Here is a 24,054-nt window from a genome sequence, read left to right on the forward strand (position 1 = left end):
TGATGAGACTCCTATATGTGAGAAGCTACCTAAGATCAGAACGCTTCGTCGTCTTGGAGGGAGCCCTCGTGATTCAGGTGCTGCTAAAAGAGTTGCTGAATTACAAAGCAAGGATCGTAATTTCACTTTTTGCCAGCTTCTCAGGTTTGAAGAATGAATGAATGATCCGGTTTATCAAAATTGAACCTCAACTCTTGTTGTGGTGACTTGATTGTGAATTTGGTTGGTTTTGATTTGTTTTTCTGCTTGCTTGCATCTGAATTGTAGAGCAAAGAATCTTAATGTCTTGTCTAAATACACAAAGATTGCGAGTTTTGTTATCTTTTTTGCATATGAAGAAAGATTCTTTCAAAAAGTTTTGCTTTGCCAAAAACAAACAAGAAGGTTATTATAATCACAAGGATGGCGCCACAGCTTTTGTGAGATTTACACCAAAAAACAAACAACACAGGGAGAGATAAAATCTTTTGGTTCTCCTTAAAGACAATCTCACAAACACATAACAAATTTGCAGTAATGTCTCAGATGCGGCTTGAGTCCCTCCCGAATATGTACCTCCTTGTCCAGTCTGACACCACCAGAGCCCTCGTTCGCCAGCTGACTTGTTTGCTGCATTCACCACATCATTTTTGTTTCATCTGTTTCAACCCTTAATTCTATACATTTGATATAACGAATAATAAGAGTTTCTCACTATATACCTTGCATAAACAGAATACCAGAGCCACTGGGTGCTTTTTCCAGCTGAAACCCAGTCTCCAGGTAGTTCAGCAGCTGCTTGGTCGCCTCCCAATGGAGCAAATTGTCCAAAGTGCTTGTACCTGTAATCAAGCAAAGAGGTTTCATCTCTATATCTTGAAAAGTTTATGAGGATGCATGGTCCTGAGTTCATTAGATTAGACATACTGGAAGGGGCGAAACTGATGATGCCCGCCAGTTCTGAAACGCTTAGGACCTTCAGGTAGCTCTTTACACTGCTCCATCCTGTTGAAGCATTTTGCAAGATAAGCACCTTGCTGAGCAGCGACCTATACAAACAAACAAGCAGACCGTTGACCCAGAATCCCTAGACAAAACCCATGATTTTACGTATTGAATGCCTCGATGTCTACTTCTTTCCTTTCTTTTCCTTCAGAATCAGCCAGCAGATCGTTAACATTCCTCATATGCTTGCTTTTCAAGTATAGCTCCACCTGCGGGTACCTCACAAGGATATCATCAACAACATCTCGCAACTCTTCCATGGTCAAGGTTCCAGAGTTGTCCACATCTGCAGCTTTGAATATGTTTGCAATGTCCTCCTGAAGTAATCAAAGAATCTATCAAGATTCAGCATGCACCAGTCTAACGGAACAACATCAACATACAACATCAACTGTCTAATGGGTTCACAGAGTACAGACCGTGATTTTGCGTTGAGCTATGGAAGCACAATCGCCAACTGCATAAACATTCTCACATCCTTTCACTTGTAACCACTCATTAGTTGCCAACGCACGTCTGCCTCCTTGCTCAACTTGCTCCATGAAGTCGCTGATAACAGGACGGGTTCCAACTCCAGTTGACCACAATATCAATCCATGAGGAAGACTTACAACTTCTCCACTTGATTTGATTTTCACAGTGATATCCTTATCAGACACAGAAAGCACACGCATTCCTGTCTGAACATCAATACCATCTCGCAGGAACTTTTGCTCAGCAAATGAACTGATACGTTCATCAAATCTGCAGACAACCATTTAGTCAAACTCAAGCTTGGCTGAAGAAATGGCGAAAAAGGATCCACAGTGTTGTTTTCTACTTACGAATTCAAAATATGATCTCCAGATTGAATGAGTGTTATTTTCACGATTTCTTTGACTGATGGGTATATTTTGGTGACATCCTCTTGAATAAAGTCATGTAGCTCAGCTGCAAACTCCACACCAGTAGGACCTCCTCCCACAATAACAAAATGAAGCTTTCTTCGTCTTTGTTCCTCAGTGAGACCAGGAAGGAGTGCTTTTTCAAAGCAATCTATCACTCCTCTACGAATCCTCTGTGCATCCTCTACTTCCTGCAGTGTTTTATTTATTTATATGAATTGAAGTATGAAACTGGAAGAATTTTAAAAATCACAACTTGAAACCAATGAAGTTAACCTGAGAAAATGGCAGTTCTCACGTACACCAGGAGTGCCAAATGTGTTGACTTGTGCTCCCACTGCTACGATCAAGTAGTCATACCCGAGTGAAAAGTCTTGGCTTGCTTCAGGATCATCCTTGAAAACTGGTCGACAGTGAACCTTTTGGTTAACAGGAACGATCTTAAAACAATCTGCTTCCCACAATTCAATTTCCCCATTTTTCTGCAAACAACAACAAAGGCTACATAAGCTTAGCAGATGATGATGATGCCTCTTTCTGCATACAGTTTGAAAGAGAGATCCAAAGTACATACCTTCTTAGTTATATTACGGACAGACTCCACAATGCTTCTAGCTTCAACAGTTCCACAGGTGACGCTAGGTAACAATGGCGTAAAGGCAAAGTAGTTCTGCGGAGACACAACCTGAACATCGTAGGAAGTTATATCGAGATCTTTAAGGAAAGATATACCAGCCCATCCAGTCCAAAGCACAACTACTTTCTTCTTCCTTTGCTCCTCCTTTTTGCTAACTTCTGTGTTAGAATCAGAGTATGCCACTATACTTCCACCGCTGAAAAATGTGTAAAGAATACACAAAATACCCTCAATGAGCAACTCCAAAAAGTGATATTTGCGAAGTTACAAAACAGACACAGGTTTTGTTCACCACACAAGTAAAGAAGTAGATAAAGATTTGCAGAACAAGCTAATCAGAAGTAGTTCTACACTAGTAACGGTTTTTATGGAAAAGATTAAGATAAAAGGCGGTAAAAAGTCAGAGATTCGAAGATACAACGGACTGAGAAAACGAATCATATAAATCAAAGAAAGGTCCCGACTTTTCGGAAAGCGATGAAAAAGTTAGAATCTTAGGTAGACACAGTGAAACCTTAGAGTGCCGAGGAGAAGAAGCTTAGAGGCAAGTGGGGCAGATCGAGAAACTCTTCCTAGAGAGGAAAGTAATGTCATTTTTTTTTCCGGATAAAGCTTGAACAAAAGAGGGTTGATTCTAGGGGGACCAAGTTGAAGAGATCCAGGAGAAACAATGGAGACATAGCTATGACCAAGTATTGAACTTTGATAGAGACATTTTAGAATCCAGATGTGCTGGATAAAAAAGTTTATAATTTTAACTACCGACTGATTCAGGTCTTAGTTAATTTATTTTAAGTTTGCCATGTGGAACTTGTGACAAATTCTAATGAACTCTAATTCATTATCGATTTCTTTAACCACCCCACATGATCATAAGAACTGGGCACTATCTCTGTAATTTTTTAGAGAACCATTATATTAAGAACCAATACGACAGATTCAATATTTTTGGTAAATAGGGTCAGTTTAAGTCGAAATCGCTGTCCTTGAATTTGTTTAATTTAAGCCATTCGACCCCATTTCATATTTGATATGAACAAACTTGTTCAAGCAGCTTATGCTTAGTCAACAGTTAAGATTCACGGGTGTTTCAAAATAAATCTGATGATAATTCGTCAATCTCAAACGAAGTTCAGATCTGGAAACCAGTAAACAAAAAAACCAAACGAATATATGGCAAAAACAAGTGATTTAGCGGATAATTTTAGAGGCTAAACTATGATGAACAAGTATGCCTCCACGTTTTAACACCGCAACTCAATCTATGCCTCGATGACTAGCTTTTATTTTCGTGGATTATATATAGAAAATAAGCTAAAGGTGATGTGAGGCAATATATATATATATATATATATATATACAAAAAACGCAAAATCCTTTCTCCCACAAAAACCAATACAACAAAATAACAAACAGAGCCTCCAACAATGACAATCAAAATGAAGAACAAAGTGGCTAAGGCAGAAATGAGATATGAAGACGAAGAAGCTGACTCCATTATATAGAGGTCATCGCGAAGCCCTAATTATAGCTGTGATCTATTTGGACCGTTTCTAGCCAGAAATAGCCCACGACCATTCCACTAATTGGGCTTTATTTACACTAATGGGCCGTATTTACTATCATTACCCAGAAGATATTATCAGAAATTCTCTTCAAACATTGGGAGAGCCGGAGAGAGGTACAACCGTACAAGTACAAAAACACAAACTAGTTTTGATGGTCTCTAAAATTTCTTTGTTACAGCAGAGAATTCAAACAATCATCCAAGTCAAGTGTCTGTAACCAGCCCATTTTGCAGCAAGCCGGACGCCAATAGCCAATGCTGCAGCCAACAAAGGTATTGGTGGTGCCCTCCGTAAGTTCTGGCTCTCTTCCTCTGAGGTGGTTTTAGTTGTATTGTGATACATGGCTAAAGCCAGATACCCTGTGATGGCCACCACTCTCACCCATGGCTCACCTACTCCTGCTAGAACAGCTGCAGAAGGAAGAGCTGAGGTCACATCGTCCCTCTTCTTTATCAACCGGGAATAACCATACAAACCCAACAAAACAGTCCAGAAGAATGGCTCTGAGATGTAACTCTGCACTGCTGCGTACCCACCAAGACCCGCAATAGTTACCACATACGGCTGCTTGCTGATAGAGTTTAGCGCAACAGCTTCTCCTATAGCAAGCACTGAGGATGCAAGAAGGATCACCGTGGTTAACTCTCTCACAGGCGTGTAAGCCACAATCCCAGAGTAGAACGCCCGGATACTGTACATTGCAGTCTCAACAAGGCTGATGAGAGAAGTGATGGGATCGCCTATAAAGTGGAAGACAAGAGCCAATGCGAACTTGGAAAGGTCTCCTACAAACCCAAGGATAGCAAAAGCTGCTTTTCTCCAGTTGGATAGCTCAAACAAGACTGCTCTCCACGCATACATAAGAAACCCTAACGCTGCAACAGATGATCAAGACGTTACTTAATCTATCCAAAGGATCATTCATGTTACTAGAATATATATTCCCCTAATCCAACTATGCAACAAGGTAGGTAAAATACACAAGAACTCTCGAACTAATAGACTAATATTCAAATAATCCATCCATTCACAATCTTAGGTGGGAAACTAAAACCAATCAAACTCTAAATCAGAATTGCTCCAGCAATTGAGGACAGAACAACATCAAAAATGGAATTTTTAAATCCAAAATTTGATCTTTCCGGTTTAATTCGAGTTGTTAGAACAAGACCACTCAAACTAAGGTAAAGGTAATGGAAAGTACCAACAAACCAAGGCCATATAACAGGGCTGTCCGGAGCTTCTCTGGTCAAATATCTGAATCTATCAGGCATCGTGCTCTCTCGCCGAGCAAATCGTTCAGCCTCATCTTCAATCCCACCGTTTGGTGCATTTTCTTTCTCGCACCTCGTCGAAACCCTAACTCTTACACTCGGAAACTTGCCCGGAACACCGAAACCACGGAGACTAACGCCGGCATTTATAAACTGCGGCGGTGGAGCAAGTGTGAGCTTATTATCACCATGAAGATAAGAAAGACGCGACACAGGAGAAAAAGGAATGCGAGAATTGCGGCAGAAGATGGAAGAAGAAGAAGAAGAAGAATAAAGAGATGAAGAGAGAGCTAAGAGCGTCATCGTCGTCCTGACCTGAGCTTCTAAGCTTTTCCCAAGAAGAACACAAATACACTGGAGCAGCAGTCAACAATGGGCCATCAAATATTGGGCTTAGGCCCAAACATCTTCCTACTCTTACGGCCCATATATAATAAGTGAAGAAGAAGAAGGAGAAGATGCATTAAGCGTTTGCCCTACCGTTACCAGTCCCCGCCGAGAAACGAGTAGCAGCAGCCATGGCCGACGTAGTTCAGTACCGCCTCGAGCGGATGGTTGACGAGCTTGATGATTTAGAGCGTAGAGGAATCTTCACTCGTGCAGAGATTAGTGAGATCGTGAAGCAGAGGCGTAAGTTCGAGTACCGATTAAAGCGTCCGAGCCCACTCAAAGAGGATTTTATAGCCTATATTGACTATGAGGTTAAGCTCGATGAGCTTCGCCTGCTACGTAGGAAAGCGGTGAGGCGTGACTCTACGAAAAGAAAGAAGAAATCGGTTTCTGATTTCGCCGGTGTGGCTAGGATTGTGGAGATTTATAGATTGGCGACTATGAGGTATAAGGGAGATATCAATTTGTGGTTTAGGTATCTCGAGTTCTGTAAACAGAAGAGGCATGGGAGAATTAAGAAGGTAATAAAGCTTTCAAATATGATATCTTGTTGATGAAATTTTGGAAGATAGGTTTGATTTGATTTGTGTTTTATCTTTATCTGTAACATGTGTAGGCCTTGGCTCAAGCTATTAGGTTTCATCCAAAAGTTGCTGGAGTGTGGATATATGCTGCGGCTTGGGAATTTGATAGAAACTTGAATGTTGCTGCAGCTCGTGCTCTTATGCAGAATGGACTGAGAGCGTGTTCTAAATCTGAAGACTTGTGGGTTGAGTATCTGCGAATGGAACTTACTTACTTAAATAAGCTGAAAGCTCGTAGAGTTGCCCTTGGTGAGGATAAAGGAAGTTTGGTGCGTGATACGAAAAGTGTAGAGGATGAGAAGTGGAAAGATGAAAACAAAGAGTTGTTTATGTCGCTAGATGAGATAGATGGAAATGAAAAGGAGGAAAGTGACGACTCTAATGTTGAAGATGTTGAGGATGTGACTGAGAAAGTTGACTTCTTTCGGGAAAAAGGGTCCAATGTTCTTCAGGCAATCTACAGTGGAGCTGTTGAGTCTCTTCCTTCTAGTTTTGACTTGAGGAAGCGTTTTTTGGAGATTCTAGAGGCAACAGACTTGGCCCATTCAGATGAAATCCGGAATACGATTCTAAGTGACCTGAAGCGTGATTTTTCCAAGGACCCTGAATACTGGAATTGGCTTGCTAGACATGAAATGAGTGGTTGTATTAGCAAAGAGAGAAGCTTAGAGTTTGCCAATCCTCAAATGCAAAAGGCTATTCAGGTAAAGCTCATCTCCACTTATGTATATACTTAATAACTAGAAAGTATTAATTTCAGTAAATGCCGAAGTCTGTTGAGAATGGAAGCCATAGTTGTCCGACACTTCCTTGAAAGTTGAAGTAGAATATAAAATCAAACTTTTTGTCTTTATTTTCCTCGCACTCTTTTTTGTTTAAACTTGAAGTCAAATTCCCTAGTTTGATAATGTCAGAGAGGATGAGAGGGACATTGGTTATACGGGATTTGTCTTTTAGGATTGTCCTATCTTACTCTAGCACATTTTGTATAGGCTTACTAGTAAAAATAAAATATCTGATAGGGCTTAAACCTTGTCTCCTGAATGCAGGTTTTTGAAGAGGGCTTGCAAACTGTTACTTCAAGTTCTATGTTTGAAATTTATATAAAGTTTTTGATGGAGTCTATTGTACAGTCAAATGGGGACGATGATGAAATTTCCCTTTCGTCTAATTTGACTGGGGACTACATTTCACATATCATAAACGTGTATCAAAAGGCTGATGAAACCGGGTGTTTGACTGAGATGCTTGCTGATGAATATGTTTCTCTGTACTTGAAACTGGGAAAGACTCATGAAGCCCAGAAGCTAGCAGAAAAACTTTGCTCTGGAAAATTTTCTGCATCAGCTAAGTTGTGGCTTTCAAGAGTTTCCATTGAAATAAGATCACTTTCAGGGAACTCAACTCCTAGTAAAGCAGAATTGCAAACTGTCTTTGAGCTCCTTTCACATGCTTGGAAGAACGTACCGATCTCAGAATCTGAGAGCCTGTGGCTAATGGTATGTGACCTATATATTTTCTAGACAATACCCTAGTTAGTTGATATATAAGACTATCCTAATAAAATGCTTATTGTATTGCAGGCTTTTAAGTTCTTTGCTCATCAGGGAACTTATTTTGACAAGCTTGTAGAGATGTCCATCTTAGCAGTAGCCAAAAACCATGGGAGTGACCATGTGTTTTCCCTTGCTTCCACGGTGGTGAAATTTGTTCTTGAAACAAAAGGGAGCCACAGTGCGAGGAAGATATACAAGAGGTGAGTCACTACTCCTACTCCATTCCCAATGAGTCACACATGTTAATGTATTCTCACCATTGTTGCCGTAAATTCGCAGGTTCTTGGCTCTTCCCGGTCCCAGTCTTGTTCTATACAAAAATTGCATTGAAATAGAGACCAACCTTTTAGGTGATAAAGATAGTCTCAGTAATGCCCGGAAGCTGTATGATTCTGCTGTTGCTAGTTACAATCAAGACGTGGAGCTGTGGAAGCATTACTACTCATTGGAGAGAAAGGTAAAGTGGATTCTTAACACCATGACTGAAAAATCCACACTATGACTTAATGTGAAGTACTCTACTGACCATGTTTCTGGTGTTGATTGCAGATGGGAACGTCGGAGACAGCCAATGGAGTGTATTGGCGCGCGAGAAAGACTCTGAAGGATTCGGCGGATTTCGTAGTTGGATCTGATTTGTAGGTAGAGCGTATTTGTGGATGTTGGTTTCAATTATGCGATCTTAAATTATGTGATCCTTAAGAAGATTTTGGTTGTAAAAGAGCAGAAGACTATGTACTGGTTTATGATTCTAGTTCTACACTAGACACATTTTTGATACAAGAACATGTTGCCATATGCCCAGTCTTTTTTGGTTTCACCTTTCACATGAATACTACTTTTTTTGGTTCTAATACCGACCCCTTTAGCCTTATCCTTCTAAGGTTGAAATGCGAACCGTTTAACAGTCCAACTAAAAAAATCACTATTACTCGGGTCTCTTTCGTTGTTCACTTGATCGTCCCTTCTTTCCTTTGGGGAGAATCAAACCTGTATCAGATTCGAGCTCGATATCGTTCTTCGTTCGCCGTGCCACGAGGTTAGCTCAGATTCAATCGCTATCGGCCTCTATTACTCAACGACGTGGTCTCGCCAGTGCCGCTGGTACTCTATCTGTGATTGCTTTGGAATATCTTATTTGAGCATTTTCACACAAAAAACAAAAAGAAAGGTTGAAACTTTGGGAAGGTGGCTGTTTTTTTTTCGTTTCTTCTCCCAGTACATGAAATGTTAGATATATATTAATGTCCCGGTGATCATGGAGCTGCTAAAGTTAGCTTTTGGGAACAGGCGAACAGCCCATGAACCCACGAAACTGGAAAGAGGAACATGTATGTATTTGTACTTATCTAGTAGTGATATGATGGATTTGTGCTTGTAGTCTTGTAGAGAGTACCCAAAACGTAGTAAGATTGATTCATGCCTTTGCAGTTGTACTTATTTCGCTATCCGGTTGGGGTCTGCTTTTTGACAGCGGTTACAAACTCTTCACCGGAGACAAAAAGCAGGTTATACTTATACACTCATTGGTTCTATTACTATACATACGCTCATTTGCTGCATCATACTTCTACGTTCTTATTTATTCCTCTTCTTCACTTTGCAGCAGCCTGTAAATGCTAATGCTACACAATGAGAATGAAGTACACATCTAATAAATGGAGCTCTGTTTCTGAAGAATTTACGATTAAACTAGATTCTCATATCCTCTTTGCCTGGTGAAGACGACTTAAGTCTATATGTTAAACCCAACTTGTTTGTTTATAGGGTTGATAATAATACACAAATTATAAAGTATTTTACATCACTTTTTGTTTGGGATTCCATTTGGTAAGTGTGTTCAAAATAAGAGCTCAGGGCCTTTTGGGTATTAAGAAAATGTCTCTTTCCATGTCCCATCTCCTAAATCACAGACCGTAGTAGCTGTGCCATTGACAACTTCGTCTCACAAAGCTGTCAACAGCTAATAAAATAAAGGGTAACAACAAACTATTAATAACACTTTTATGTTTTTTTCTCTGCCACTAGCCAAAAAATCAAGACATGCACTAAACTCAGGCATGCTCGTCTGCATGTTCTTCTTGGAAATCAACTTTTTTTTTCCTTACTTTTTTTCAATTGCTCCATTCACAACCATGAAGATAAGATAAATAAGTTTGAAATTTTAGGATTAAGTTATTAAATGCAACGAAGGAAGTCTGAGACAATTTTTTTCATAGTTGACTGCCTTCTTCAAGCTTTTACATTGCTGGTGAAGTCGACACAAGTCTGGCAGGTACAATCTGAGAAACGGCATAACTCGCAGCCAAAACAGACGCAGGATGTGCAGCCTTTGCAAGTAGGTGAACGTGTGCAGCCTCTGTACACCTTCCTGCTCCCTCTCTCTTCCTCCCCCTCGCATGTTATCCTGCAACCACCACACCATCCATTATTATAATACTATCACTTGCATACAACTTAAAACAGATACAACCACAAGAACCAAAGAAACCTTACTTGTCGTATGGAAAATCTGAGCATTTCCAGTTTGGATCTGCCATTGCATTGTGGTGCACGCGGCATTCGTCTCTGCTCCTCAACCTGAATCTCCTCTCTTTCCCGCAATCGTTGCATCCAACAAACTCATCTCTGTGGTTAACTTTTCCACCTTGTGATTTGTTTGATCTGCTGCACTTCTTTGATGCTTCATTGTAGTATTTGAGCAGTACTGTCTTTGACAATGGAACCTTTTCACCTCCAATGATAACCCACACATTGTTTTTCCACTTTCTAGCCGTTTCTCTTCCAGAATGCTTCTCAAACGCAGCTGGTGTCAACTTGTCTACAATCACGGAATCAAAACTGTTCAAGTCAGATCACTCTTTTCGAAAGAGAGCTCCAAATGTGCATCCATAGGTGAAAAGCTAGAGATGGTTTTGGTAGCAACAGGAACTAGCGGCAGTGAGGTTGCATCAAGCTTTGACATCAGAGGTATACTACGTATGTACAACTTAGAGAGGCATATCATATGTCAATAAAGCTACTATTTTGCCACTAACAAAGAGACGCAAGATCATCAAGTCACAGACGGCCTAAACTTAACAGTGAAACAAATCAAGCCATTTCATATTCTGAAAGGACCGATCTACCACACATCATTGACCGTGAATGTTATCAAACGTTATCCAAAGACATGGTAGCTAGTTTAACTGCTAAGAAAGAAAAGAGCAGTCTTGTTGATAAAGATGTAATCATGCTAAAGACCTTAACTTTACTAGCCCATTGCAATATTAGCTAGGAAGAGACCAACCAGCAAAACAAAAGGACTATAGAAAACGAAGAGCTAGAAGAAGACCACACCACCTAAAGAAAAATAATGAAGAGAGAAAAGGCAAAAGCTTTCTTAAATGTTAGAAGACAAGTCAAGAGAAAAACGAGAGGCATCAAAGTTTTAATCTTACACACATTCACATGTAACATGCACACAAATCAAAACCCATTTACCCAAAAGCATCAGAAAGACACGAGAAAGAGACCGAAGGAATAAAGAGAGAGAGAGAGAGAGAGAAGAGACCTTCATCGCAGCCAGGTGTGCATTCACAGGTGATTTCAAGGTCTCCGCTTGGGAAAACCCTAAGTCTAGCAACAGCATCGCCGTATCGGTGACTGGTACAACCACACATGACCTCAACGTAATCGCCACCAACATTGACCCCACTCATCTCCTGTAACTCCTCTTGCTTGAACAACATCGACCCACATTGCATCTCTTCCTCGTTCGCCATCACTCACTTCTCTCTCTGTGAGATTTCTCTCTCCCTATAAGCGTATGAGAAAAAAGGAGAGAGAGAGAGAGGAGAAGGAAGAGGAAGGGGTTAGAATTAGTAGATGAGAGAAGAAGGAGAGGCCTCGTTTTGGGGTATAAAAGGAAAGCCCTAAAGGAGCACGCATCTCAAAAGCCGCTAAGAGAGAGATCTGATATATCAAAGCAAAAGCTTATTAAGGGCTTTTCGGGAGAAGAGATGAGAGAGAAATAAATAAGAAAGAGTGCGCCTTTATGTTTAAGCCAAAGCCCCCCCCTTTGGCTCTCTCTTTGCCTTGTGGATTTTGGGGTTATAGAGAAGAATACAAAAGGATGTGGAATTAGCTGGCCAACAAAACAAAACTCGTGGGGCATATGGGTCCTCTGGATTATATACTATATATTATATTTTATATTTTGTTTATACAGGGCTAATGTATAGTAGTAGTATCAATATATATATCACCTACATAACAGTGTTAGGGGTGATGAGATGAGAGAGAATGTAGATGGCTGATAAGAGCAGATTCAGAACAGAGGCGGTGGTGGGTGAGAGAGAGATAGAGAGAGGCTTTGATAAGACACAAGAGAGAAGAAAGAAGTTGAGGAATAGGGTTGTGTCAAGTGTTTCAGGTCCTCCTTTGATTTTATAATGTCATAACTCCCTTTTTCGTTTGTACTTACTTCTTCTCACCTTCTTCTTGATTTTGTAATTTGAAAGTCTTTTTTTTTTTCTTTCTCTCTTTGAGGTTCTGCAAATTCTTGGGCTCTTCCCTTTCATCAGGATTCATGGGTTACCGAGTCATCATTTCTCCCCCCATTGGCTAGTTTTTTTATTAATAAAAGTTGAAGAAATGTATAAAGTTTGGTTCTTTAATTGAAAAAAAAAAAAAGAGTTAATCAAGCTTGTTGTCTATAAAACAACTAGTAACCAAGTACATGACGACGACGTCATTGACATCTATGTCTGTTAGGTATTCCTGTAATGCGCTCTAACCCCAATGTCATATCTATATTTGTAATGTATATGTCTGTGTTCGAGGAACTCATTTTTTTAATATAGATGAGGGAGACTAGTGTTATATGTAGACCCATATGAATTGTATGTATATTGTATAGTATGTGTTGTTTTCTCAAGTACATAATGGATGGGGTTGCACACAAAAAAAAAAACAGAATGTACATACAAATATAATGGTTAGATAAAAAATGTCGCCAAACAAAAAGGAAGACAATGAAATAATATTTTTTCAGGGACATGAACATATAAACAAGTTGTTCACTAAATTGTGGTTTTGATGTACCACCATCAAAACATTTGTTGTCTAACATTTAAGACTCTAATAAGTAGTACTTCTTCCTTCCTTCAATTCCTAGTTGTTTCCCAAAAATATGTGGCGGATGGGAATGAACTTATGGAGGAGTCTCAAAGCATTTATTTCCTGACAAATTAATGGGCTTGGGTTTTAGAAATTTATGAGCCTTGGCCTTTTCTAATTTCTACTTTCTTGGTTTTCCATACTGATATTGCTAGTTTGCTACTCAATCTCTTTGTTCGATTTTGTTGAGAATTTGAGTAATGAATTTAAAATCCGACTTATGTGTGTTTAACATAATAGTTCAACTTGTCATATTTCTTTTTTGGCATATTTAAAAATATAAGTTATATTTAGCTGAATATTTATTTCGTTTGCATTGCAGCAACAATGTTAGGTCCTTTCCATTTCAAGTTTTGGTAACACACAAAAAACCAACAACGGATTGGTCGGGTCGAGCCTCTTGTTCCAAAAATGATGTAAAAAATGATGGCCAATTCAGTTCTTATCTTATTCTTATTAGTATGACCAGTTTACGTACTTCATAACATGTCATTGTCCGTGGCAATCGGTATGCCCTTGTTGTTGTGTGGGTAATTTGTCCAAACGATGATGGGTCACTATCAAGCGAGATATTTGTCCATCTTGCATACCTTTTTTGAATATTTTTAAAGCCTCTTACACCAAAACAAAACAAGCACGCACCAGCGTTTTTTGTCTTTACAATATGAACGAGACAAATATAAGATTCGTGCTTAATAAATGGGTCAGGGCAGAGCTGATTCAGATACTAAAATCTTAATAAAATATTGCGGCTTAAAATACAATTAAAAAGGAAATAACACTTGAAAAAGCATAATGGATCCCAGAGTAAGTCTGGGCCGCCATAATGAAAATAGGCCCATTAAGAGTAACCAGTATTTACATCTCGGGAGAGTAAGTAAGAGTTAGTGAAAGAAGAGAGAGAGAGAGACATTCCATTAATTACTAAAAAAGTGTAGTAAGAAGAAATGGGATGCTGCTTTAGTGCCGGAAAAGTCACAGCTCCACCACCAGTCGCCGCCGCTCAGATTCCTCCACCCATTGAAGAAGAATCCGTGAAAGAAGTCGTGGTTCAGTCAGTATCAGTCTCCGTACCCTTACCAATCTCCGTCCCTGTCCAAGTTCCGGACATCGTTCCCTCCGCACCCGAAGTTATCTCAGATTCAGAACCTCAAGTTCCTCATCCTCTCTCACCTCCTCCAGCTCCGGAAATCTCTCAAAGCAAGTCAGACATTTGCAGCGTCTCTGTCTCTCACAGCTACTCAACCGCTACTACTGCTACAGCTGCTTCTATCCTCGAAGACGACGCTCTCAGCAAACCCCACCGTCCTCTTCCTCCTCCTTCTTCCACCTCTCGCCGCAACAGGCCTGACAGAGTCCTCAGATCTCCGGGAGAAAGACATTCTCCTCAGGGTGGGAAACAGCTCCGTCCTAGGTTAGTCCGAGAGAGACAGTCTCGTCAACCAAACCCAACTCACAACCGGCGAAATGCAGATTCGGGTCCACTCCCACGGAGCGGGTTGTCCGATAACCACCCTAGGCGTCGCTCACAGTCTCCAGCCACTCGTGGCCCGAGTGCCGCAAGGAGAAGCCCCATGAAGAAACGAGTTGGAGCGCCGGAGAAAGACGGAGCAACAACAGAGGTGAAGAAGGAAGAAGTTGAGAAAGTAGCTGTTGAGGTAAAGAAGGAAGAAGATGGAGAAGCTGTGAAAGACCCTGAAGTGTCAATGGAATGCTTCATCTTTCTCTGATAAAATCTCTTCTCACTATGTTCATCATTTTAACTCTGATGTGATTGATTTGATCTTAGTTTTTTTCTTTCCCTGTTTTGATTTGTAAATTGCGGAATGTATCATATAACCAAATCTTTTGCGGATCTTTTCCTTTTTGTTTGTTTATTGTTCATTTGACTAGTAAAAGTAAAAGGGGAAGCCTATGCACAACGCTTCACAAATTCCATAGCTTTATTTTTTATGGAGATTGCTGCTCTTTTTGCTCTGAGATAAGCAGACACAGAGACATAGAACACTGTTCTGTTATCACTCACTCGTCTACATAAAGACTTGTCTTTTTTTTTTTCTTTTTTTAGGCTTCATAAAGAAAATAAAAAGTCCTAATAAAGAGTAACCCAACCAATAATGGTACAAAAATTCAAGAAGGTTTTGAGAAAGAGCTGCTTGATGATGAGTAGTACTGAGGACATGGCTTAGCAATGAACGTTGGGACATCTTCTCCAGGCATCAATACTGATATCTCTCTCTTACATACATCCATCTACATACATACAAACACAAAAGATTATAATACTACATGACATCATCATTCCACACAAAAGACAACTAGTGTGTAGACAAATCCTCTTAACATATACTTACTATCTTATTTCCTACTCTGCGTATATATATTCAAACCTCGTTGCATGAATCAAGGGGTTTTGTATCCCCATAGAATAATTATACATTTAATGTAATCCTTTTTTTGGACTTTGCAAATATTTTTAAAGATACGACAAAAAATAGCTTCCTCCTCCAGCATAAACCCTGCTAAATAAATCGCCATGTACATTTTGACACACTAATCAACCAACTCCTGACTACTTACAGAGTTCATCGAACTTATTCTATGCATCGGCAAGTTTACTTTTATCTTAATCTCACTGCTTAACAAAACAATAACATAGGTATGATCATAATATTTGGGATGATCAGTATTGATCACCTCATTAGATGCAAAGACAAAGCGAATAATCTTGATTAATTCTTGAGTAAGGAGAATCAACACAACCAAGAACGTAGGCAAAAAAATGTAGAGAGGAAAAATAACGAACCTTGGGGGAAGCAAAAGGAGGAAGCTTTGAGTCGAGAGGTGGTAATGGAGTAGTTTTCTTAAAGAAAACAAACTTCTCGAAGATAGCCATTAAAACGAAGAGACAGATTAGAACTGCGGTTGCCACCAAACAAAACGGTAAAGCACTCACCGATCTCTTAAAAGGTCCTTCTCCTTCTCCCTCCGCCGCTAAAGGAGCCTCCGTTCCAAACCTACGATGGTCGTATCCGCCGCTCATTTTTTAAACTTGAATGAGACTAGTAAGCTAGTGAAAACAGAGGAAGAAGTTAGAAAGAAGATAATTGCCAAAGTTCTCTCAGATTACTATTAGTTTGACTAGTCAACAACAACACTCAACATTTCTTACTACATTCGTATTTGGGGCTTTATTCTTTGATGGGCCTTCTATAAATGGGCCTATCTTGCTCAAGTTATAAATAAATAAAACACGAGCGACGGACGAATCGATCGCAGAAGAAGAGCAGAGCAAATCTCTCTCGGAATCCCGCGAAAACTTGATCGGGCAATGGCGAAGATTGTGCCCATTGATGAGGATGAGATAGAGGAGAAGAAGAAGATGAAGATGAAAAACGGAAACCATGGATCCACGAACTTCTTCGTGTTCGTTGATTACCTTTTCCTCTTTATATTTTTCTGCTTCCTTTGTTTCATCATCTTCAAGGTATTGGGTGCGTGAGAACCAACCCTTTCATCACCTTTGGTTTGATAATGGTGATCGTTTTCTTATCACATTGTAAGTACATCATTCGCAATTTTGGTTTGACGCTTTGAACACGGAAACTTAAAATCTCGCATCCCTCTGTCCATAATCTCATTTTGTTGTCAGAGTAATATATTTTTGGTTGCATTTGTCATTAGTTTAGATAGTATATGAGCAAAAGCTCTGGAATTCATTCAATACATTATTTCTTTCAGTAGAGAAATAGAGAGAAAGATCACAACGATATGAAATGACTAGTAGATTTGTATGTAATGTATACCAGAAGAAGGTATCTAGCAAATGCTTATATTTGTTGACAGGTTGAAGAAAAAACTCATGGTTGAGGCACTGGTGGAACTTGATCTTCTATTGAACTCGGACTGCGAGATTTATATCCAGTGTTTGAGGCAAAACGACTGGGAGGAGTTGGATAAGAGGTGATTGGGGCAGCAGCAAGGGGATCTTTGTAAGGAAGGAAAGGCAGCTTAGGTGTGGGAGGCAGCAAGAACCTTCCAAAACCAGGAACGAGACCAGATGGTTGGGGCACCATGTTCACTAGAAAGTCTGAATGTTTGCTCTCACTAGGAGCGGGGGAATCGGAAATGTAACGCATTCCGGTCACGTGCTCTGTACTTCCAAGAAGCAGGCTTACCAGAACAATTGTGGCTGTCAGTGTTTTCAGAGTAGAAGCCATTGTGTTGTGTTAGTTGATGATAAAGGTAAGAAGAGCTTCAATATTTGGTTTGTGGAGTGAAGAAGGAAGAGAGAGAGTTGTCTGTAATATTATAGACGAGAGTGAAATGGTTCAAGCTAATTATGGGTAGACGAGAGTGAAATGGTTCAAGCTAATTATGGGTACATTAAACGAAAAATAAACTAAGTGCTTTACTTGCTAAAGAGAGGGCATAAAAAGTCTGGTGGCATCTTTAGTATTGGCGGTGAGTTAAGTGCATGATGAATGATCAGTCACCCCATTCCCCACAAATGCCTAAATTAGTAATTTCTGGTTGTGTAAACCCAAACTATGATGGGCTATTAAACTGTGTGCAAGTGCAACCGCAACCAGGTCGCTGTCTTCTCTCTCTGCAGAGTTATTTGGCTTTCACATACAAAAAAATAAAAATAACCGAAGAAGGAGTCAGCGAGACGACGGCTTCCACTTTGAAAGAGTTTGATCTCTTTTCTTTTTTCTTTTGTTCATTCAAAGTTGGTAAAAGAAATGCAACCTTCAACTACTTTGACCTCTTCTATAGTTTTCTTCTTTATGTTTCTGTTTATTACATTTACGTACGGATTATTAATTTACAGTTGTTAATAGAAGTAGAAAGAAAACTCACCAAAAGTCAAAGAGTCTTATCCGTACCTTTAATTATCCCCATGTCCTTACTATTTGAATGTGTCAAACTTGTATTGTTAAGTATTTGGTTTTAACCAACTGTTTGGTTTACAGCATTTGCCGATTGATCTTGTCACACATGTCCTTTTTTATGTTAATGATTTCTTTTAACACCATATGAATTATATAAAAAAGGACTTGAATGAGTCAATGACCTTGTTTCTTTGTTTTTCCTTAAGTATTGCTTATGTGATCGATCGAGTTTGAAGATGTGTCCTAAAGAAGGAGACTTTATTAGGGATCTCGCTCTGTTTTAGTCACCGGAACAAAACTCAATCTCTCATCCGACAAAGTTAGAGAAACGAACATATTTAAATGAAATGAAAATAAATGAAGAAGGTGGAGAGTTGTGAGAAGGACAGGTGAATCTACCAATAATCTCCTGCCTTGGAAGAATGGGTCACATGGAGTTTGGTTTTCTATATATTAAACCTATTTCCCAACTCTATTTTTTCTCTAAAAGTAGATACATTTACTTCTTTTACCATTTCTCAAAACAGAGTCCCCGTTGGTGTTTTTTTCATTAAAAGTTTTTGTTTCTTTTCGTTCAGTCTTTTGCGGGATCTCTCGGTTTCTGACATTGCCGTGAAAGTCTCAAATGCTTGTCCAATAAAGCAAACATTTTTTGTCGGAAAACTGAGCTCTTTGATACGTACAGAGAAAGAGAATCCCGCAAAACTCTCTCCTCTCTCTCTCTCCTTCTCTTCTCTGTTTTTTGTGGGTAGAGTTTTGGTTCTTTTCTTGGATCATAATGGGTTTTGATGAATCCAACCTAGACCGATTCCTACGCTGCACTACACCTATCGTCCCTTCTCGTTCCCTCCCAAAGGTTCACACTTTTTTCTTCTTCTTCTTCTTCTTCAAACAATTCTCTGAAAGATCTGACATTGTGTGTTTGGCAGACACAGATCAAGAACCTGAATCCTCTGTGGTACCCGTTGGAGAGCGAGAGCGTGGAGTACTTCAGGTTGAGCGACTTCTGGGATTGTTTCGACGAGTGGAGCGCTTACGGTGCAGGTGTCCCCATTGTCTCGGAAACGGACGAGACATTGGTCCAGTACTATGTTCCTTACCTCTCTGCAATCCAGATTTTCACCTCTCATTCTGTTCTCAATGCTTTAAGGTAATGATCATTTATGCCATTTTCAGAAACATAAAACAAGTTTTTATGAATCTAAGATGTTGCTGTGATGAAATGATGATTGAGGGAGGAGACAGAATCTGGGGATTCAGGTAGCGAGACATGTAGCGAGGAGTGGAGATGGGAAGGATGTTCTTCTTCAGAGGAAGGATTTGATCATCAAGAACCTCTTGATCGCCTTGGTTACTCTTACTTGCAGTATTTCGAGAGATGTACACCTTACTCTAGAGTCCCTCTCATGGATAAGGTTTGATTCTTTCCTTAGAGTTGATTCTTTAAGTACTTTCTTGATCATTTTTAAATTGTTATACGAAGTCTTTGTCTGCTTTCAGATCAAGGAATTAGGAGATAGACATGCAGGGTTGTGGTCATTGAGGAGTGTTGATCTGTCTCCTGCTAGTTGGATGGCTGTTGCTTGGTCTGACCTTTTCTTCTCTGTGTGGTTTTCAGAAAACAAAATTTTAAGGTTAATGTTTTTCAAATGGTGATGGTGTTAATCATATATGTAGGTATCCAATATATCACATTCCCATGAATAGAAACATAAAGGACTTGTCTACTTGCTTCCTCACTTACCACACGCTTTCTTCATCTTTCCAAGGTGAGTTTTCACTTTCCTCTTGGATGTGTATTTACGTATAGTACATTATTCATGTCTAAAGTCCCTTGGCATTGAAACAGATGTGAAGAAAGAGGAGAGGAAGAGGATAAGTGTGGGTGCATTTGGGATGGCCACTTACAAGATGCAAGGGAGGCTATGGGACAATGATAGATTGCTTTGCCTTAAAAGCGTAGCAGATTCTTGGCTAAAGCAGCTAAGGGTCCACCACCATGACTTCACCTACTTCACCACTACTCCTCATTACTGATACATTAGTGTTTTAGATTCATACTTGGTTAACAATCTAGTTTTTGTTGTTTAAGAGTAGCACATATCAATAATGTTGGATGTCATTTGGGACTATTTGGAAATGATAGGGATTGACTTTTTCTACAAAATGTTTTTTTCTCTTAAATTTGGTTTGGGGTCTCATTGATGATGGGCTCAGTGCATTTATTATCTTCTACTAATTTTTTGTGGCTTAAACGCAAGTTCCCTTGATTTTGGTGGTTCTTTTATAAACAACTTGCTAATTTTTTTCATAATGAAAATAAAGTTACACATATAGAACGGTCATAACATTCATGATATAACACGGCAAATTTATTTAATGGACTAGCACTAAGTCTCTAGTCTCTCTAAAACTTTCTACCGTATATTTGTTAACAAGTATCTAGAGTATTCTACAACAATAATGTTAAGATATTTACTACTTGGTATTGTTTATTGTTTTCTAGATTGTTTCTCAAGATAACTCTAGTCTCTAGATGTCATGTTATGGCTTCTTTTGGATTTTTGTCCAAATTTGAATAATTTTATTACTGGCCCTTAATTAAGTTTGTTTCACATTCAAATTTAATTTCAGTATATTTTACGAACTTTCTTACGATGATTACTAATCTGAAGGAGTTATTTGCATTTTTTCATGGAATAAGACAAATTTATAGCTTTATCTAATTTGTTTGCTACTTTTTCTTTCTTTTGTTAATCCCATGGAATGGAATATGCAAACTTGTTATAGCACGTTCTGATTGACCTAAATTGAAGTGTGTTGTCCAAATAAAAAACTTACTTGTGGAAAAATCTATAGATGATAATTGATTAAAACAATATATAATTCGTAATAAAGTTTGAATAATAAAAGAACGTTATATGTACTATGTGTATATATATTTCTTTTTAAAAAACCATTTAAAACTGTTGTAGTGGCATTGTTTGGTCAATCATTTGTTTTAGCATTGGTAAAATATTTCGAAGATATACGTTTGGATGCAAATTCAATGTCAGTGGCCCATGAGTCTCTTGAGGTCGAAATAGGTTTTATTTGGTATATAGATTTTTATATCATGTACGTTATACTAAAATTCGGTGTAAGTTTGGATTGATGAATTTTGGGTCAGTTTGGTTCGATTTCGATTTTATTCTTAGCACTAAAAATTTACATGACAACTGTAGATTCCAACCGTTAATTTGGATTTCCACCTGAAAATACTTATAAACTAATAAGTATTCCTCAAACAAATGGAAAGATATGATAGAATAAACTTCAAACATAGATAGATACGCACGTGATGAGATAATATGTTGAAGTCAGTTACCAAAAAAGAATGATTTTGTCTAACAGATGAAGTTCCTCTAAGTTTGTTTTTTTTCAAACATGGTCGGTCTTGTGAGAGTATCTTTTTGAGAGGGAGGTGGGAATAATAATAACCAAAATATCACAATAGAAAGTGAAAGCTGAGTTTGACCAATCACCGACCGTGAAGATTGAAGAAAACTATAATAATTAGGTACTACTACGTTGGGTTGACATTGACAATCAAATGGGTTTACTCTTATAAGGGATATTATTATCCTTTAGCCGCGGCTAGCCGACCATTACACACCAACATCAATTCTTTTTCCATTTTACAATTTGCATATAACTTCCATAATAAAACTCTTAAGAAAATTATCGAGTTTTTTTTTGTTTCACAGTCTAATCTTATCTTTTAAGCTTGTAAAGTGGTGGTGGCCTTGTGAAAATTAAAAGCTTTGGAAAATAATTAGATAAAGTGGAGGAAAGATGGGAACTTGGAAGCATGAATTCATGAATGCGTTCACCGTCCAAAAAAACAGAGGATGCCACGCACTCGTACGGACGTGAATGTTTTTTTCTTTCTTCATCTATGCGCGTTGTATTCTTCTTATGTGTCAATCAATATCACAATTTTTTTTTAAACGCTAATTTAGTTTCTCAACTTTCAATTGGCCAATGAATTGGAGTGAAAGCAAAGGAACAACTCCAAAAAGATAGTATTGAATAGTCAATAACTAAATACATAAATACAAAAGCGGTTGACAAAAAAAAATATCTAATCTCTCCCTCATATATAATAAGCCAATGGTAGAGTCGTCCCTCTCTTACCAATAAGAACAAAACCACACAATATTCTCTATTTCTCTTCTCTCAAAGTTTTATTTCTTCCAGTGTCAATCAATCGTCAATCGTGTAAGCTAAGGTACCAGTAGTGAAGCAGGTATGGACTTTGATGAGGAGCTAAATCTTTGTATTACAAAAGGTAAAGGTATTGATCATTCTTTAGGAGAAGCTTCCTCCACGTCTCCAAGATCTATGAAGAAGATGAAGAGTCCTCCTAATCGACCTAAACCTTATCTCCAGTCCTCTTCTTCTCCTTATTCGTTGGGGGCTTTCCCTTTTTATCTCGATCCAACAATGCAAAACCAACAACACCAATTCGGATCATACGTTCCGGTTGAGCAACAATATGACCCAACAATGCAAGGACAGAAGAAAATGATCTCGTTTAGTCCTCAACAACAACAACAGCAGCAGCAGCAGCAGTATCTGGTCAGATACTGGAGAGACACATTGAATCTGAGCCCAAGAGGACGAATGATGATGATGAACCAAGAAGGTGTTCAACCCTACAGCGCAACCAAGCTATACAGAGGAGTGAGACAACGTCAATGGGGAAAATGGGTCGCAGAGATCCGTAAGCCACGAAGCAGGGCACGTCTTTGGCTCGGTACTTTTGATACAGCTGAGGAAGCTGCCATGGCCTACGACCGCCAAGCTTTCAAGCTGAGGGGTCATAACGCAACGCTTAATTTTCCCGAGCATTTCGTGAATATGGAAAACGAGGTGCATGATTCAAACTCTTCGCCGCATCAGAAACAAGATGAAACGCCACAGCCAAGCGAGGTTAACTTGGAAAGCAAGGAAGTAGCAGTGGCTGATAATGAGAGAGAGGAAGGCATGGCTGAAGCGTGGTACAATGCAGTCACATCAGGATGGGGTCCTGAAAGTGCCCTTTGGGATGATTTGGACAGTTCTCATCAGTTTTCAGAAAGCTCATCTTCTTCTTCTTCTCTTTCTTGTCCCATGAGGCCTTTCTTTTGAAAAAAGGTTCTAATCCCACATTGTAGGTTTTTAGTTTAGGTTTATGTGCTCATTGGCATTTGGATGGAGACAGTTTTGGTGATCTCCCACTCCACACATGACACATCAGTCATTATATATCTCGACTTTCTCCCTATGTTTCCTATTATCATTAGTCTTTTTTTTATTTTTTTATATCATCATTAGTATATTATATGTGTGTAAGAGTGTTTGATTATGGCTACATACATAGATGTCCTCTTTGTCCATCGAGTTTGTTTGTTTATCTATAATTTTACAATTTGGCACTGTCAAATATTCTCCAGAGGTTGTATTCATTGACCTCTGCGGCTATCATGGAAGATCTTTGGGCATCTGTGAATGTGTCTTTGAGTTTTTCCAAGAAGTGCACTCTGGGGACGCTGAAGGCAAGTGAAACCTCCGAAAGAACTAGAGGGTTCGATTCTAATGAGCAAGAAACAAGGACCAAAAGTTTTAAGACCAACAATCCTTAATGTCTGCTCTCCCTTCCTGTGAATTCCTCTTGGCTTTTGTTGGGTCAAAATTGATTTAAAACGGAACCGTTGGACGTAAAGGTAAAACCAACATTATTTTGTTTTAGAGAACCGGATCTGAGTTGGAAACTCTTTTATGGGCGATGAAGTGCTTATTGGCGATTCCGTTGACTAGTATCCTCAATATGACTGATTGTTCGGACCTTTTTGATATGACTTCAAACCCAGAGGCATAACCTGCATTTGCAGTAGAGCTGAAGGATTTTATGTATTAAAGGAGCTTATTTTCTTTGTTGATTATTAGATATATTCCTCGTAGTGGTAATACTTCTGCTGATCAGTTTGCGAAATGTGCAAGAGTTCGCGGATTCTGTTTTTTCCATGTAAGTTCGACGGTTCTTCAGTAGCTCTTTTTAGAAAAGAGTTCTCAACCGTGAATTAGTATATAGAGTTTAG

At 39.0% G+C, this 24,054-nt stretch overlaps 9 protein-coding genes, 1 long non-coding RNA gene and 1 pseudogene across 10 annotated transcripts in view; 6 read left to right on the forward strand and 5 right to left on the reverse strand.

Moving 5' to 3' along the window:
* The window catches only part of LOC109127072, a 4,873-nt gene extending 4,542 nt beyond the window's left edge, over nt 1–331 (forward strand). The window contains exon 2 of the mRNA XM_019231396.1: nt 1–331. Coding sequence (XP_019086941.1) covers nt 1–157 — 157 coding nt within the window. The 3' untranslated portion in view covers nt 158–331.
* Nucleotides 344–3,289, reverse strand: LOC104717390 (annotated as a pseudogene).
* LOC104717391 lies at nt 4,145–5,683 on the reverse strand. The gene is made up of 2 exons (XM_010434947.1): nt 5,278–5,683; nt 4,145–4,948 (listed from the first exon to the last, which is right to left on the reverse strand). The coding sequence occupies exons 1-2, from the start codon at nt 5,648–5,650 to the stop codon at nt 4,260–4,262; spliced, it is 1,062 nt and encodes a 353-aa protein (XP_010433249.1). The 5' UTR covers nt 5,651–5,683; the 3' UTR covers nt 4,145–4,259.
* LOC104717392 (U3 small nucleolar RNA-associated protein 6 homolog) lies at nt 5,789–8,675 on the forward strand. Its single transcript, XM_010434948.2, has 6 exons — nt 5,789–6,258; nt 6,354–7,025; nt 7,371–7,820; nt 7,905–8,077; nt 8,157–8,334; nt 8,427–8,675. The coding sequence occupies exons 1-6, from the start codon at nt 5,866–5,868 to the stop codon at nt 8,517–8,519; spliced, it is 1,959 nt and encodes a 652-aa protein (XP_010433250.1). The 5' UTR covers nt 5,789–5,865; the 3' UTR covers nt 8,520–8,675.
* LOC104717393 lies at nt 8,799–9,600 on the forward strand. Its single transcript, XR_756194.2, has 3 exons — nt 8,799–9,208; nt 9,309–9,385; nt 9,484–9,600. It is a non-coding gene; the product is annotated as an uncharacterized LOC104717393 (long non-coding RNA).
* Nucleotides 9,850–11,877, reverse strand: LOC104717394 (protein ULTRAPETALA 1-like). The gene is made up of 3 exons (XM_010434950.2): nt 11,431–11,877; nt 10,374–10,698; nt 9,850–10,284 (listed from the first exon to the last, which is right to left on the reverse strand). Exons 1-3 carry the CDS (start codon nt 11,639–11,641, stop codon nt 10,110–10,112), a joined length of 711 nt encoding a protein of 236 aa, XP_010433252.1. The 5' UTR covers nt 11,642–11,877; the 3' UTR covers nt 9,850–10,109.
* On the forward strand, nt 13,863–14,941 carry LOC104717395 (proline-rich receptor-like protein kinase PERK10). The gene has a single exon (XM_010434951.2). The coding sequence runs from the start codon at nt 13,985–13,987 to the stop codon at nt 14,765–14,767; it is 783 nt and encodes a 260-aa protein (XP_010433253.1). The 5' UTR covers nt 13,863–13,984; the 3' UTR covers nt 14,768–14,941.
* On the reverse strand, nt 14,997–16,147 carry LOC104717396. The gene is made up of 2 exons (XM_010434952.2): nt 15,844–16,147; nt 14,997–15,290 (listed from the first exon to the last, which is right to left on the reverse strand). The coding sequence occupies exons 1-2, from the start codon at nt 16,078–16,080 to the stop codon at nt 15,168–15,170; spliced, it is 360 nt and encodes a 119-aa protein (XP_010433254.1). The 5' UTR covers nt 16,081–16,147; the 3' UTR covers nt 14,997–15,167.
* Nucleotides 16,528–17,326, reverse strand: LOC104717397 (putative cell wall protein). The gene has a single exon (XM_010434953.1). The coding sequence runs from the start codon at nt 17,255–17,257 to the stop codon at nt 16,898–16,900; it is 360 nt and encodes a 119-aa protein (XP_010433255.1). The 5' UTR covers nt 17,258–17,326; the 3' UTR covers nt 16,528–16,897.
* On the forward strand, nt 18,229–20,153 carry LOC104717398. Its single transcript, XM_010434954.2, has 6 exons — nt 18,229–18,788; nt 18,862–19,082; nt 19,167–19,347; nt 19,433–19,518; nt 19,610–19,701; nt 19,782–20,153. The coding sequence occupies exons 1-6, from the start codon at nt 18,711–18,713 to the stop codon at nt 19,967–19,969; spliced, it is 846 nt and encodes a 281-aa protein (XP_010433256.1). The 5' UTR covers nt 18,229–18,710; the 3' UTR covers nt 19,970–20,153.
* Nucleotides 22,099–23,457, forward strand: LOC104717399 (ethylene-responsive transcription factor ERF054-like). The gene has a single exon (XM_010434955.1). It carries the CDS (start codon nt 22,223–22,225, stop codon nt 23,102–23,104), a length of 882 nt encoding a protein of 293 aa, XP_010433257.1. The 5' UTR covers nt 22,099–22,222; the 3' UTR covers nt 23,105–23,457.

Source organism: Camelina sativa, chromosome 10, assembly GCF_000633955.1.
Source record: "Camelina sativa cultivar DH55 chromosome 10, Cs, whole genome shotgun sequence".
Lineage (NCBI taxonomy): Eukaryota > Viridiplantae > Streptophyta > Magnoliopsida > Brassicales > Brassicaceae > Camelina > Camelina sativa.

Bases quoted from the DNA above. Each gene is read 5' to 3' on its own strand.
- LOC104717391 (XM_010434947.1), bottom strand. From the start codon at position 5,650: ATGACGCTCTTAGCTCTCTCTTCATCTCTTTATTCTTCTTCTTCTTCT. The intron at 4,949-5,277 runs GTACTTTCCATT...CATCTGTTGCAG, and splicing joins TATATGGCCTTGGTTTGTTG to CGTTAGGGTTTCTTATGTAT.
- LOC104717392 (XM_010434948.2), top strand. From the start codon at position 5,866: ATGGCCGACGTAGTTCAGTACCGCCTCGAGCGGATGGTTGACGAGCTT. The intron at 6,259-6,353 runs GTAATAAAGCTT...TAACATGTGTAG, and splicing joins GGCATGGGAGAATTAAGAAG to GCCTTGGCTCAAGCTATTAG. The intron at 8,078-8,156 runs GTGAGTCACTAC...GTAAATTCGCAG, and splicing joins GCGAGGAAGATATACAAGAG to GTTCTTGGCTCTTCCCGGTC.
- LOC104717394 (XM_010434950.2), bottom strand. From the start codon at position 11,641: ATGGCGAACGAGGAAGAGATGCAATGTGGGTCGATGTTGTTCAAGCAA. The intron at 10,699-11,430 runs GTCTCTTCTCTC...CCGTGATTGTAG, and splicing joins CACACCTGGCTGCGATGAAG to ACAAGTTGACACCAGCTGCG. The intron at 10,285-10,373 runs GTAAGGTTTCTT...TGGTGGTTGCAG, and splicing joins TCAGATTTTCCATACGACAA to GATAACATGCGAGGGGGAGG.
- LOC104717395 (XM_010434951.2), top strand. From the start codon at position 13,985: ATGGGATGCTGCTTTAGTGCCGGAAAAGTCACAGCTCCACCACCAGTC.
- LOC104717396 (XM_010434952.2), bottom strand. From the start codon at position 16,080: ATGAGCGGCGGATACGACCATCGTAGGTTTGGAACGGAGGCTCCTTTA. The intron at 15,291-15,843 runs GTTCGTTATTTT...GTATGTATGTAG, and splicing joins CTCCTTTTGCTTCCCCCAAG to ATGGATGTATGTAAGAGAGA.
- LOC104717397 (XM_010434953.1), bottom strand. From the start codon at position 17,257: ATGGCTTCTACTCTGAAAACACTGACAGCCACAATTGTTCTGGTAAGC.
- LOC104717398 (XM_010434954.2), top strand. From the start codon at position 18,711: ATGGGTTTTGATGAATCCAACCTAGACCGATTCCTACGCTGCACTACA. The intron at 19,348-19,432 runs GTTTGATTCTTT...GTCTGCTTTCAG, and splicing joins GAGTCCCTCTCATGGATAAG to ATCAAGGAATTAGGAGATAG. The intron at 19,702-19,781 runs GTGAGTTTTCAC...GCATTGAAACAG, and splicing joins GCTTTCTTCATCTTTCCAAG to ATGTGAAGAAAGAGGAGAGG.
- LOC104717399 (XM_010434955.1), top strand. From the start codon at position 22,223: ATGGACTTTGATGAGGAGCTAAATCTTTGTATTACAAAAGGTAAAGGT.